Source organism: Amblyraja radiata, chromosome 14, assembly GCF_010909765.2.
Source record: "Amblyraja radiata isolate CabotCenter1 chromosome 14, sAmbRad1.1.pri, whole genome shotgun sequence".
NCBI lineage: Eukaryota > Metazoa > Chordata > Chondrichthyes > Rajiformes > Rajidae > Amblyraja > Amblyraja radiata.
The window spans coordinates 23,487,779-23,502,652 of NC_045969.1; the positions used below are offsets into that span (position 1 = coordinate 23,487,779).

General features: G+C 49.6%; 1 protein-coding gene across 5 annotated transcripts in view; it reads right to left on the reverse strand.

Moving 5' to 3' along the window:
* The window catches only part of shroom2 (shroom family member 2), a 150,317-nt gene that overhangs the window by 42,024 nt on the left and 93,419 nt on the right, over window positions 1-14,874 (reverse strand). For 4 of the 5 annotated variants that reach the window (XM_033032784.1, XM_033032789.1, XM_033032786.1 and 1 more), the window contains 2 exons: window positions 9,695-9,826; window positions 3,069-5,673 (listed from right to left, as the gene is read on the reverse strand). In XM_033032784.1, the coding sequence (XP_032888675.1) occupies window positions 3,069-5,673; window positions 9,695-9,826 (2,737 nt within the window). Of the gene's footprint in view, window positions 1-3,068; window positions 5,674-9,694; window positions 9,827-14,115; window positions 14,218-14,874 lie in introns of those variants that run through there. The other variant, XM_033032785.1, reaches the window with a different exon arrangement.

Sequence of the window (14,874 nt, forward strand, 5' to 3'; positions counted from 1 at the left end):
GAATGAGGCACACGTTGAAAAGGTGGTGGCAATGGCAGGGCAGAGCAGGGATAGGTTCCGCACCCTGGTTCAGTCGGGAACAGTCTATGTGAATCTAAGGCGGGTCAAAGACTGGGTGATGTGACGCCGTGTGCAATACTTGCACAAGCGAGCAGACATTTCAAAGAAACCTCAAGAAGTGTAAATATGACCCATCCACTACTGTTGCTTATTTATTTGCCACACCCACACATTTGCATTGGAAAAGGCCTGAAGCCAATTAGTCCTGTGACAATCACAGAAAAAATGACATCGCAAAGGAGGACGATTAGACCTTTCAAACTTCTGCCGTTCGATTCGACCACTGCTGCTCTATCTCACAGCTATCTGACACTGATTATTTGTAACCTCACTGAACAAGAATCTAGTCTGAAGAAGGGCATCGACTATTCCTTTTCTCCAGAGATGCTGCCTGAGCCGCTGAGTTGCTCCAGTGTTTTGTGTCTATCTTGACAATCTATCAAGCCCAGTTTTGGAAACTTCCTTTGACTTCCAGTCTCGGCACAGAGTTCAAAATTTCCACCAGTCTCTGGATGAAGAACATTCCCCCTCATCGTCAGTGATTGGACACTGCAGCGTTTGAACTCAATCTGGAAAGCCCAACCGGTGAAAATTGTTTCCCTCTATCTACCCCTCAATTCCTTTCATCATTTAAAAAAACGTAAATTAGATCGTCTGCAGTCGTCCGTAACCAAAGTGGCATAAACCTCCCCTTTATAATTTATTCCCATGCACGGTTTAACCTTGTTAACCCCTGTGTTGTGCTGGAAGATGATACAGGCAATGACAAAGATGATGATCTTGCCAGTGCAGTTGCCTGATTAGTCACAAATTCCCTGTGGCATTTACAAAATAGCCTAGAGAAATTTTGGGTTAGTTCTTCAAAACAACACCAGATGCAATAACCTGCAGAATGATTCCAGGAGGAATTATTGGACAGTCTTTATAAGAGAAATACGAGAACAATATTTCACATTGCCGCAATCATTTGAAAAATACCCTCATAACACATATCCTCAAATCTCCTATGTCATCAGGATACGTGAGGAAACTATTCTGCCCTTTGATTATCTGCCACTTCTAGGAGCAATCCCATTTCCCTTCATCAGAACTGGGAAAGAGAGAAAACAAATTAATTGCTACCTCTTTCTTTTTTTTCTTCTTTCTCCTTCCCAGTTGACATTGAAATGTTGATTCAGTTTCTCTTCCCACAGATGCTCCCTGACCTGCTATGTATGTGTTTCCACTACTTTCTATTTTATTTCCAATTTCTGGTACCTGCGGTATTTTTGATTCCTAATACCATTCCTCCATCCATTTCCCTGCGACTCATCTCACGTGCCCATCTAAGCCTACCTAATTCCCCTGTCACCCACCTACACCAGGGAGAATTTACAGTAACCGGCTCATCCACCAGTTGGTGCAGTTATCACATCACTGTTAATGGAAGAAGTTAGTATATTTGCATTTCACTGTCAACATCAAACCCAGTAGCAGGCTTGGAAGGCATTTGTATCCAACCACAGTACAGGACAGGGATCACTCGTAAACTAGACAGGTTTTCTTTTTAAGAAGATGTTTCCTCCCAAGGAAGTATCCAGAAGAAGGGGTCATCTCTTACTCTCTCTCTTCCTCAGAGGGCAGAGGCTTTGGAACTCTCTCAAAGGGCAGAGGTACTTTTTTCCTAAGGGCCTGAATGGTTAGCCTAGCAGACGGGAACAGTCATATTAAGTGGCGGAGATGCAAGAGTCTACAGTTGCTGGTACCTTGAGCAAAAAGCAAAAGGCTGGAGAATCTCAGTGGTTTAGTTGACATCTGTGGAGGGAATGGAAAGATGACGTTTTCAGGTCTGAGTGGAGTGGGGGTGGGGGGAGCGGGGGAGAAAGCTGGAAAAGTGAGATGGGGAAGCAGGCGGGCAAGGTGGGCATGAAGGGTTCCCACCCAAACCTTTGTCCATTCCCTCCACTGATGCTGCCTGGGCCGCTGTTCCTCCAGCACTTTGTATTTTGTTCATTAAGTGGCGAAGTGGACAAGGGTGGAGTGACCTAATCCTGTTCCTGATTGGTACGTTGACGTGACAAGCACTGGCAAGGACGAGCTAGCGGTTTTTTGTGACCCTTGCACTACAATAGTCCCCGGACGGAGCCCAGACTCTCGGCGTCTGGCAATTCCTCCCTCATCACAGTGGGCAGCACAGTGGCGCAACTGGTAGAGCTGCTGTCTCACAGCACCAGAGAGCCAGGTTCAACCTTGCCTTGTATTGAGTTTGCACGCTCTCCCTGTGATCCAATGTATTTTCTCCGGGTAATCCAGTTTCCTCCCACATCCCAAGACGTGCGTTTGTAGGTTAGTTGGCCTCTATAAATTGCCCCTTGTGTGCAGGAGGTGTTTGTAACGATGGGATAAGATAGAACTAGTACAAATGAGTGTTCGACGGTGGGCGTGGACTCAAAGGGCCTGTTTTCATGCTGTATCTCTAAACTAAACTAAACAAAACTCAGTCACATATCACTGACAGAAAGTCAGACAACTGCTCACACGAAGACACAGTAGCGCAGCGGTGGAGTTGTTGCCTTAAAGCACCAGAGATCCGGGTTCAATCCTGACTACGGGTACAGACAGTATAGATTTTGTATGTTTTCCCCGTGTCCTGCATGGGTTTCCTGCAGAGATCCCGGAGACATACAGATTTGTAGGTTAATTGGGTTTGGCATAATTGTAAATTGTCCCTAGTATGTGTTGGATAGTGTCAGTGTGAGGGGATCGCTGGTCAGCGAGAACTCGGTGGGCCGATGGGCCTGTTTCCGCGCTGTATCACTGAACTAAAAATTAAACACTCTGTGCCACAGTACCAGCTGCTTCTGTTGGCTGCTGTGGTAGAGGTTAGCCTCCCTCCCCTGTCCAGAGCCCAGCTCTGCTGTGTGATGGGAGAACCGCAATAGGGCCCCGGCCTACTTAACCAGGCTATTCAACAGCAACCCGCTTCATCCAGCAATAAACAGCCCCACCCAGCAGCAAACGGGGATTACCTGTGCGTAGAAATCAGTGGAAGGTGAAGACCGTGACCTCTCGTGCACGTACTGCGGCTTAGCAGGCTCCTGAAAGCTCTGGTCTAGGATGTTGTCCGCAGAGTGGTACCTGCCAGAGCTCCTGGCTTCCGGCTGCTTCTTCTGCTCCCTCCAGGTGGCCTGGTACTCGGCGAAGGTTCCCAACCGCTGGGACTCGGCTTCACGCCCCCCGGCCCCGCTCTCCCCGCCCTGCCTCGTCCTGTCGGGGGGGCAGATGGGGCTGGAGCCGGTGCTCCCTTGCGACCAGCTCCCGACCTTGTCGGGCCTTCTTTGGGGACGGTCGGGCCAGCCGTCGATTCCCAGCGAGGCAGCTCGATCTCGCCCTTGGGACTCTGGGTGCCAGACTGCCTCGTAGCCGCCGGCTCGATCTTGCCGCTGGCCCCCTTCGCCGAGGGGGGGCTGGGAGCCCTGCCTGGGTGCCGGCCTGCTGTAGGCTGTCGAAGGTCCGGCCCCTCTGGCGCCCACCTCGAAGAAGTGCCGCTTGTCGGCCACGGAGGAGGGAGGTGGGGCAGCGGGGCCCGGCACACGGGACCCCTCCCCTTCCTCGGCAGCCCCCACCTCGTTCATCTTGCCGGGCTCAGAGTAGGACCGCAACCTCTGCTCTTGTGTCAGCCTCTTCCTGCCGCCCACCCGCCCGAGCTGGTGACCCCCGGCCGCTCGGCCTGGAGCCTGGGGGTTGCTCGGCAAGGGTGGGGTGGGCGGGTGCCAGCTCCCGGGCACTGGGCTGGGACGAGGGGGAGGACAGATGTTGGGCGAGGTAGAGGGGCGGGGGACAGCCAGAGGACCCAGGTCCCTCCTCTGGAAGGAGGTGGCCCTCAGGACGCGGGCCTGCGCCTCCTTCAGGTCGTCCTTGTAGGTGGCGGGAGAGGAGCCAGGGGGCGGTGAGACAGGGATGGGCTCTTGCTCCTCCGGGCCGCCGGTTAAGGCAGTGGCACTCCTGCTCTTCTGCAGCTGGGCTCGCTTGCTCTGGATCTCGTTGCGCAGGACGGTGGCAAAGCGGTCGCCACGCCGCTGAGGCCTAGTGGCTGGGCCCAGCTCACCCTGGGACCTCCTGCTCTCCTGGGTTAGTGAGTGAAGCATTGGCGTCTGTAGGGGGCAGATCCCCTCGTTCGATGGGCTTAGCCTGTGAGGCTCCCTGTCCTGCCCCTGTCCCAGCCCACGAGGATCCCTGGCCTGCCATAGATCCTGCCCACAGGGCTCCCTGGCCTGCCCTAAGCTTACCACATGTGGCTCTCCGGCCTGCCCTGAACTTAACCCATGGGGTTCTCTGGCCTGCCATATCTCCAGCCCACGTGGCTCCCCAGCCTGCACTAGGCCCAGCCCCTGAGGATCCCTAGCTTTCCCTGTGCCCATCCCCTGGGGCTCCACAGCCTGTACTTGAGCAAGTCCACGCGGATCCCCTGCCTGCCATAGATCCAGCCCACAGTGCTCCCTGGCCTGCCCTAGGCTCTGCCGGCAGCCCCCCTCCCCACTGTGGCCATCCAGGACCGGCTTCTGCCCCACTTCCTCCAGGCCAGCCCTGCCCCTGCTCCCCTCAGATTGGTGCCTGGGTTGAGCATTGGTGCTGGCGCTGAGGCTGGGGGCAGGAGCCGAGGGGTGGGCCGGGCCTGGCGACTCCAGCCGCATCTTGGTCACCGCCGCCACCTGGTGGGGTGACCTGGAAGTGAGGCAGAAGTACCTGGTCTGCCCAGCCTCGGAGGTGGCAACGTCATCCTGGGGGGCAGGGGGTGCCATTCTGCTCTGGCCAGGATCCTGTCGCTGGGTGGCCTCTGCCAGCTGGGGGCCAGGGTAAAGTGCCGCCCTCGAGGATCTGTCGCCACGAGGCCAGGCCGCCTCGTCGCTCCGTTGCCGTGTGTGACGGGGAGGGTACGAGGCCTGTCCCTGTTGGGGAAGCCAGGCTGAGGGAGGGGAGGAGGCCTGTTGTCTGCGTCCCGGGCCTTCCGTCCCCTCCCAGTCTCCCCAGGGCCCCGGCTGCCGAGGGAGCCCGCTCCCCTCAGGCTGTCCCCCACCCCCATGGACTTTGGTTGCAGCGTAGCTGTCGCTGCGGGTGGGCAGTGGGGGGGGAGGGGAGGCCCTCCTGGAGGGCCGGCTGTCAGGTGTGGCCCTCTTCTCGGGCACGTGCCACACAGGCCCGATGTTGGTCCTGAAGTGCCTGGACGCTGGCTGCTCGTCTGACCGGGGGCTGGCCCTGTCCTCGGGGGCCAGGCGGCTCTGTCTCTCCTCCGGCCCCCCCTGCTCGGGCACAGCCTGCCAAGCACGACCCCCGGCGGGCCAGCCGGCCTCCCAGTAGGTCACCCGGTTCAGCGCATTCTCGGTGGAGGAACAGTTGTCGCCGCGGGAGGAGGACAGCGTGTAGTCCGGCGTGCTGGAGTTGGTCGAGAAGGAGCTATAGGCAGAGTCCCTCTTGCCCGGCTGGGCTACCTGCTCCATGCTGTTGTTGGACTTGGCAGGAGATAAGCGGCCAAGCTGGTCCAAACTGTCCATGCTTCCCAGCGAGCTGAACTGGTGGGAAACGCGATGCAGGTTGGTCTGGTCCCAGGGATCCGCGAGGTTGTTGGATGAGGAACTGGGGCAGAGAACAAAAGGGTAGGTGAAGGAGGCCCCCCAGCAGAATCCCACACCCTGGAGCACAATGCCCAAAGACCCACCCCACAACACACCCATCTCTCCCAACCTCCCTCAATATTCCTGACTCTCCTTGACACACCCGCTGACCACCTCCCTCGATACACCTTCCCTGCCGTGATACGCCCAACCTCCACTCAAACATGCTTGAACATTCTCAACAGTCCAGGCCACACTCAACACACCCGAATCAATCAACACATCAGACCCCCCTCAACGCATCCAACCCCCTCCCTCAGTACACCCGCCCCCTCAACGCATCCACCCCCCTCCCTCAGTACACCCGCCCCCTCAACGCATCCAACTCCCTCCCTCAGTACACCCGCCCCCCTCAAAGCATCCAACCCCCTCCCTCAATACACCCGCCCGCCTCAACACAACCGACCCTCCCTCCCTCAACACGCCCGAGCCCCCTCCCAACATACCCAAGTCCTACCTGCCCCTCACACCTGACCATACTCACACACCAATCCCCCAACAACACAACTGCCCACCTCAATGGGGCAAGGTGTGGTGACTCTGCACAAACAGGGAGATGCAGCAATGTTTGGAGGTAGGGCAGCTGTCTGGATGGGCCTGGGATAAACGGCAGTAACGTGAGCAGGTAGCTCTTCAACTGCTGGAAAACTAAAGTAGCAGCTAGTTGGCATTAATTTCCAGGAGCCAAACTGGTGCAGATTGTAAAAGACATCAGTGAAGCAATAACCCTTTGGTGCTCTCATGCAGAGAAAGGCTTTGAGTTAAGGTTGTAAGTCGCCTCTAGCGGTGAACTTGATGAACGTTCATGTTAATTCATGTCTGTGGCGTTAAATGGCTTCACAGCCTTGATTGTTTATTTTCTCTTAAACCTAAAGGAGTAGAGCAAAGCCAAGCAAAGCCAAGCCTCTCAAGCAAAGCCAAGCCTCTCAAGCAAAGCCAAGCCTCTCAAGTAAAGCGAAGCCAAGTGTCCCTCAAGGTAAAGGAAAGTCATCAGCGACCAAGAATCACAAGATTTCCTAGATTTCCAGCTTTATTCAAGGGAAACTAAGCAAGTCCACAGCAGCGGAAGGTAAAGATCCAACTGAAAACCAAGGTCCTCAAGGATGGATAGTGGATGGAGAGTGGGTACAGGTATCTCAAACAGTCAGGATGTGTGGATTCTTCAGCACTGAGAAAGCCATCTACCACACAAAGCCTCACTCACAGAGAGCCAAGGACAGAGTGGCGACAGAATCTGGGATGGAGAAGCAATCATTGTCTGTGGGAAGAAACACAAGGATCTCCACAACCTCTAATCTGTCCTTGACATGAGCACCCTGAACTCCATGCCACTGCAGCCAATCACGGTCAGCCATGCTGCTGTTAGTTTTAGTTTTTAGTTTGGTTTAGATACAGTGCGGAAACAGGCCCTACCGCCCACCAAGTCTGCGCTGACCAGCGATCCCCGCACACTAACACTATACCACACACACTAGGGACAATTTATAATTTTACCAAGCCAATGAACCTACAAACCTGTACGTCTTTTGGAGCGTGGGAAGAAACCGGAAAACCCGAAGGAAACGGGGAGGGAACGGAGGTCATGAGGAGAACATACAAACTCCATACAGACACCACCGGTAGTTAGGATGTGGTGCTGTAAGGCAGCAACTCTACCGCTGTGCCACCGTTATTGAACAATAAGAAGTTGAGAGGGCCGTATCTCACTCTTTAAAATAGCAAGGCATTGAAATCAGATGGCATTGCCACCGAAATTCTAAAATTCAGTGGTGAAGGGCCTCAATCACAAACCCATAATCTCATTGTCTACATTTGGGAGGAGGGGGATGAACCAGGCGACTGCAGAGGCTCCTTAATTTTGACCATATTCAAGAAAGGAGACAAGTCTGACTTTGTTAACCACAGAGAGTTCTTTGTGCTATTGGCCACAGTGAAAATCATTGCCAGAGTCCTCCTCATCCGCCTACTTCCACTGACCACAGGGCTGCTGCCCAGGTCACAGTGTGACTTCACACTCAAAGAGGAGGAGGAGAGGGGGAGTTCGGATTGTGAATCTCAAGGACAAGTGATGAGAGCTCACACAAGTCCTACGTTAGAGGTGGGAACTCACCAACACACAAACTACCCAAGGGCCTGCCCCATCATTCACCTCCTGCCCTATCTGCAGAAGAGTCTATGGTTCCCACCTTGGCCAAATTGAAACCTACAAAATTGGAGTGGAAGAAATTTATCATAGAAAACATAGAAAATAGGTGCAGGAGTAGGTCATTCGGCCCTTCGGCCATTCGATATGATCATGGCTTCATATGATTTGGACATGTTCGATAGGTTTAGAGATATGGGCCAAATGCAGGCAGGTGGGACTAGTGAATCATCAATTCTGAGGAACTGCCTAAGAAGATGGGTGCATAGCAAGGTCTGCTGAAATCTTCTAGGAGCTAAAACAAAGGAAATTTAAAATGTGGTAGCATTCTCAGTAATTTCCTGGTCAAGGTGTAGACCGATGGCCTGGAGACAAGTGTTGCAATGCAACCATGACAGGCAGTGAATTAGAATTCAAGCATTAAATACATTGGAATAAAATGCTTGCACTAAAAATGATTATCAGGTTAGTTCAGGAGACTGTGCACAGATAAAGGATCATCAATGAATGGTGGATAGACACAAAAAGCTGGAGCAACTCAGTGGGACAGGCAGCATCTCTGGTGATAGAATGGGTGACGTTTCGGGTCGAGACCCTTCTTCAGACCCATTCCTTCTCTCCATAGATGCTGCCTGACACGCTGAGTTACTCCAGCTTTTTGTGTTTATCTTCGGTTTAAACCAGCATCTGCAGTTCCTTCCTACTCTTCAATGAATGGTGGAACAGGTGTGTAACAGCCAAAGGCCTACTCCTGCTTCAACTGCTCTCAACCCAGAAAAACATCCCAAGCAAAACACTCGCACAAGTTGCACTGGAGGTGATTAGAGGGGTGGCTTCAGGGACCTCTATAAAGTTGAGAGAAGCAGCCAACGTTTGAAACGCTGCAGCGGAGGACCCCGGTTTAAAACACTATATCTCCCCTAAGAGACTTAACTTTGCAGAAATAAGTGTCCCAACACTTTACAGAAATAAAGATTCAAAGTTTACATAATAAAGGAACTTGTGGACCAATTATTTCAAATGGATATTTTCTTCTGGACTACTTGCTACTTCAAGTGCACCTGTGTCTGTTCACAGACCTTGTACTTGTGATATATCCAAGATGTCGACACATTATTTAAAAGTAAAGGAAAATTAGATGGTGGCAAGTGATCCTCTTTCAGAGAATTAATGGACTCAGGGGGTAAGGTGTTGGCTCATTGAAGGGAATGCTGATTTGTTGAAATATTCATGTATATTGGAAATGGCAGTGATAAACACTTACAAACTCTTATTCCTCTTCATTCAAGGAGTAAATGCACCAAGTTTTACCCAGACAGAGTAGACAAATCAAGAACCAGAGGAGGGATGAAAGATTTAATAGGGACCTGAGGGGCAACATTTTTTTCCCCACAAAGGGCGGTAGGTATATGGAAGGAGCTGTTGAAGGTAGTTGAGGTAGGTGCTGTCACAACATTTTATAAAGATTTGGACATGTTCGATAGGTTTAGAGATATGGGCCAAATGCAGACAGGAGGGATTAGTGAAGATGGGCACATTGGCCGGAGCAGGCATGTTGGGCAGAAGGACCTGTTTCCATGCTGTATGACTCCATGACTCTGGGGTGCCATGTAATGTCGACCTGGGCCTATCCAGTTGAGTGGAATAACTTTGGTCCCTTGAGAGGATTGAATAAGGGGGTATATTGAATGGCTGCTTGTGCTCCATCTCTCCTGCCTTTCAGTTCCACCGATCACCGCTAAAACCAAACATTTTCCCCAAAGATCAGCGGACAAACCATTCCATCCAGAATTTGCAGGCCCAAACCTAGAACAGAAACAGGGCCGAGTGTGGCACTCACGTGGCATGGTGTCTCGAGTGCCAAGAGGAACGCATTCCGCTGGAAGATAACTGAATTGTGGCCGTTTCCTGAGGGCTGTCTGTGAACTTGGTTGAATGCCAAGAATGAGGGCGATCAACTGGTTCATTCCGCCTAAGAGGAAAAAAGAGAGACAAGTAAATAGGGTGTGAAACACAGAGAACGTGACCTCTGCTGCTCTCAATAAAATCACCTGCTATATACAAATGCAGCACTTCAATTAGTCAAAGACAAAAGATGCCCATGAAAATGTAGCCAGTCACGTTAAAGAAGGCCAACCAGTGGTCTGATTTGTAGAACTTGTAGATGCTACTTAATACACAAAGGACATAAAGTGCTGGAGTAACTCAGCATGTCTCGCAGCATCTCTGGAGAATATGGATAGGTGGCATTTTTCAGACTGGTTCAGGTCTGGTTTAATGTTTACACTGGTGGTGTAGATCAAACCTGCGGGGCCAGATAGCACCAAGTACTCTGACAATCATTTTTCTTTTCCTAAAATGTGTTATGCCGAACATTTTCAAAAATGCCTGCCACACTTACATTAATTCAAGATGTTACCAACTCTTTGAAGTGTTTAGCTTCACACTGGGGGTCAGTAAATACAAAGGGAGGCCCACCTTGAGAGTCCTGCCTGACTGGTGCAATGTATGTGACATTAGCATAAAGTATCAATTTTCCACTGACACTTCTAACACCAGAAATGATTGGCCACGTGTGAGGCCGAAACTGACTGGGTGCTTTTGATCAGGGAAGGAGGAGAAATAGGTGCCCAACTCAATAGAAATAACAGTTTATTAATAGCAAACTGGAAAATGGACAAATTGATTGCGCTAAACAGAAAGTGGCCAGCCTTCGCTCACTCTCTCTCTCGTACACTCTCTCCCTCTCAGATTAACCTTTTTATTTGCAACTCCTGCCATCAAAGGGTAAATCAAGTGAAGGCGCTCTGATGTTTTTCATTCAATTAAATGGCTATCAAGTTACGGTCGCTCTCAACATCTGTGCTTGAAAGGACTCAGATTACATTCAGAGAGTTGATCTTCAACAACAATTGCAACTTTCGACATGCACGTGTCAACATAAGTATCAGGCAGTGAAGGCGGAAAGATAGGTGTTGCACTGTTCTCCAGTTTCTTTGATCTTTTACATCTAATGAGCCCAAAGTCTGCGTGAATTGGCAAACAGATCTCCTAAGAGATAGGTTTTCCAATGACTATGAAGCTCCCTTGATGCCTATGCATGTTTGACCTTCGGAGAGTTTCACTGGAGCCTGGGTGTATCCCAGGCACCTGACCTCACTGGGAATCTAGTCTCCCCTTGGGAAATACCTGTTCTTCACAATAACATGTTCACAGCAAGTTTTTAGACAGGTCACCTCATCCTGAAACAGAAGAGTGGTAAACATGGTTTTCCCCTTGCTTTCATAGATAGATCCTTCTCCTGCTTCTACTCTGCGTCCCATAGTTCAGCTCTCCCACCCCCTCCCGCCAGATGGATCAAGACTAGAGTTCCCCTGGTCCTCACCTTTCACCCCACCAGCCTCAGCATCCCACACGTCATTCTCCAACATTTATGCTACCTCTAATGTGATCCCACCACCTGTCACATCCTTCCATCTCCATCTCTTTCTGTCTTCCGCAGACACTGCTAATTCCCCAACTGTTTGGTTCTCTCATCCATTCCCACCCAAACCACCCACTCCCCAGATACTTTCCCCTGCAACTGCAGGAGATGTAACACCTCCTCCCTCACATCCATCCAGGGACCTCAGCAGTCAATCCAGATGAGACAGAGGTTCATATGCACCTCCTCTAATCTCATCTACTATAGCCCGTGTTCCCAATGTGGCTTCCTTCACATCGACGAGACCAAGGTAGACTCGATGACCATTTTACAGTCTGCCAAAGCCCATTGGATCTCCGATTTGCTACCCATTTCAACTCCTCTTTCCATTCCCATATTCACCTTTCTGTCCTAGGTCTCCTTCATTGCCAGAGTGAGGCCACAAGCAAACTAGAGGATCAGCATGGGTAGCTTACAAGCTAACGGTGTGAACAATGAATTCTCCAATTTTAGATAACCTACCAAAATCAACCTCACTCTTCACCCCCTTTCCCTACGCTGCACCTGGATGGACTTGCACTTATTTCTCCCCTCCCCCTCCACTTCCACCTAAATTCCTTCCTCTGGCTTCACAATTTGTGACTCTTTATCTCATGCCTTTAGTCTTTTTATCACTGGCCTTTGACCAACCATCTGCCTATCAAAAACTTCCCTCACCTGTATTCACCTATTATTTGCCAGGTTGTGTCCTGCCCTTCCTCTCTTCCAGCTTTCACCACCCCACCGCATTACAATCAATCTGAATTATTCAATTTCGAAACATCATCTATCCACGTTATCTAGAAATGCTGCCTGACCTGCTGAGTTACTCCAGCGCCTTGTGTCTTTTTTTTGTGAACCAGCATCTGCAGTTCCTTTTTTCAGCAAGAATATGTCACTTATATCCATACACCAATAGCAGGAGCTGCGGCCAGCCACTCAACTCCTCGAACCTATTATCCTCATCCAATTAGATGATCTATATCTTAACTTCACACACATTGTGTAAAAAAATGTCTAAAGAGTCAAGCATGTTTTATTGTCATATGTCACGAAATGGAACAATGACATTTTACTTCCGGCTGCACAACATATGTAAAGATCGTACACAGTAAATACCACAATAAACAAGAAAAAAAAGTTCAATAAATTCAATAAAACTATATAGTGCAAAAAACAAAAACAAAGCCCTGAGTCCCTAGTGCAGGGGTTCCCAACCTTTTTTGTCCCGTTTATCCCGGAAACTTTAATAGCACATGACAATGTCATTTTACTTATTTATGAACAACTAATGATGAACAGATACCGGTATACCAGAACCAAACACAGTCAGTCAATGAGAAAAAATATGTACAAATCCCAGAATCAACAAATTTACCCCCTGGGTAGGCAACATTTACAGGTTGTGAACCCTTGCCCTGGTGCAACCCAGGAGGTGGTAGTGTTCAACAGCCTGATGATTGTTGGAAAGAAGCTGTTCCTGAACCTGGACGTCAGTTTTCAGGCTCCTATACCTTCTTCCCAATGGCAAGAAACAAATGAGAGTGTGGCCAGGGTGGTGTGGGTCCTTGATGATGTTGGCTGTTTTTTTGTGGCATCCTATTGATCCCTTCAATGGTGTGGAGGTCAAAATCCATGATGTCCACCATTTTTTGTAATCTTTATTCCTGGGCGTTCAAGTTGCCAAACCAGGCCGTGATGCAACTAGCCAATATGCACTCTACCATATACCTGTAGAAGTTCAAGAGAGTATTCATCGACACACCGAATCTCCTCAATCTTCTGGGGAAGCAAAGACATTGATGGGCTTTTTTTAATCAATGTGCTTGGCCCAGGACAGATCTTCAGAGATATGCCCAGGAATTTGAAGTTGTTGACTCCCTCCACCACTCGTCCATCGATGAAGACAGGTTTGTCGATCCTCAGCCTTCCTCGTCTAAAGTCAACCCGTTATTCCTCGGTTTTATTGACGTTGAAACCAAGGTTGTTGTTCTGGCACCAGTTAATGATCAACCTACCTCCTATACTCTGTCTCATCATTATCCGGAATTCATCCAACAGTGTCGTCGGCAAGTTTAAAGATGGACTTAGAACTGTGCCTGGCTACATGGACATGGGAATAGAGTGACTAGAGCAAAGGTCTGAGCACACAGTCTTGAGATACCCCAATGCTGATGGGTATCGAGGAGGAACTGTTGCCAATTGTGTTCAGTTGATGAGGAAGTTGGGGATTGTGTTTCAAAGGGATGCACAGAGACCCAGTTCCCTGAAACTGTCAATAGGTTTGGAGGAGATGATGGTATTGAACGCTGAGCTGTAGTCCATGAACAACAGTCTGATGTACGTTTTCATATCTGATTTGGCTGGAATAGTTAATAACTAGGTTCGGTTCAACTAGCGATAGCAGTAGATACTACTTTGTCAATGTCCCCTCCATCATGAGATGAGAATTTTAACCAAATCCAAACAGAGATGCATTCTAGTCCCTTGAGAAAATCTTACTTTTTCTGACAAAGACATGTTACCTTAATTTCCCATTATTGCACAATTGCCAGGCATACTATACTACGGCATGTGCCTACAATGAGTTTCATGCTTTGATACGACACAGGAACAGGAACAGCAGAAGACAACCAAGATCACTCACAACACAGACACTCACATGACAACACCACAGATGAAAATGAAGGACTAACATCAAGACAGTGGGATGCCAGCCTGTCATTACTGAGGGGTTGCATTGATGCTGGAATGGGGCGGGGGTGGTGAGGAGGATCAATGGGTAGGCATGCTGTTACCTCATGGAAATTCTCAAGATCTTCATCAGAAAGCTCCTTGCCACATCAGCCTCAGTCTGTGATGGAATTTTCTGTGCTACAATATCCACCATTTTGCCCTTCCTGAGTGAGCCAAACAATGAAAGGAAGAAATTCAGGCGAGTGGAGATCTGGAGACAGGAGGTGTTGGAAAGTGCACAAAGTCGCACATTGAAGTGAAAGCCCAGGTGCTGTTCAATGAAAGGCATACTTATTTGGATTGAATTTGACCTTCATTGGTTCAATAATAATTCTGACTATTGACTGGCAAAGGATTACTCCAACCAACACATCTATATGTCTTAGACATGCATTAAGGACTTCTCATTCTGTTCAACATCTCACTGGCAAATATCTCACTGGTAGTTAGAATAGCAAATGTATGTCGACCCTATTATCTCTGGCTCCTTTCAAGAGCACTCTGCCAAGTCAATACTAGACCATTCTCAAACACCACCCGCCAACATTGGTGTGTTTTTATCCATCTTAATTTCCTAATCTTTCGGACTTTATGTCCCAGACTGATTCCTGGGATGTCAGGACTTTCATATGAAGAAAGACTGGATAGACTCGGCTTGTACTCGCTAGAATTTAGAAGATTGAGGGGGGATCTTATAGAAACTTACAAAATTCTTAAGGGGTTGGACAGGCTAGATGCAGGAAGATTGTTGCCGATGTTGGGGAAGTCCAGAACAAGGGGTCACAGTTTAAGCATAAGGGGGAAATCTTTAAGGACCGAGA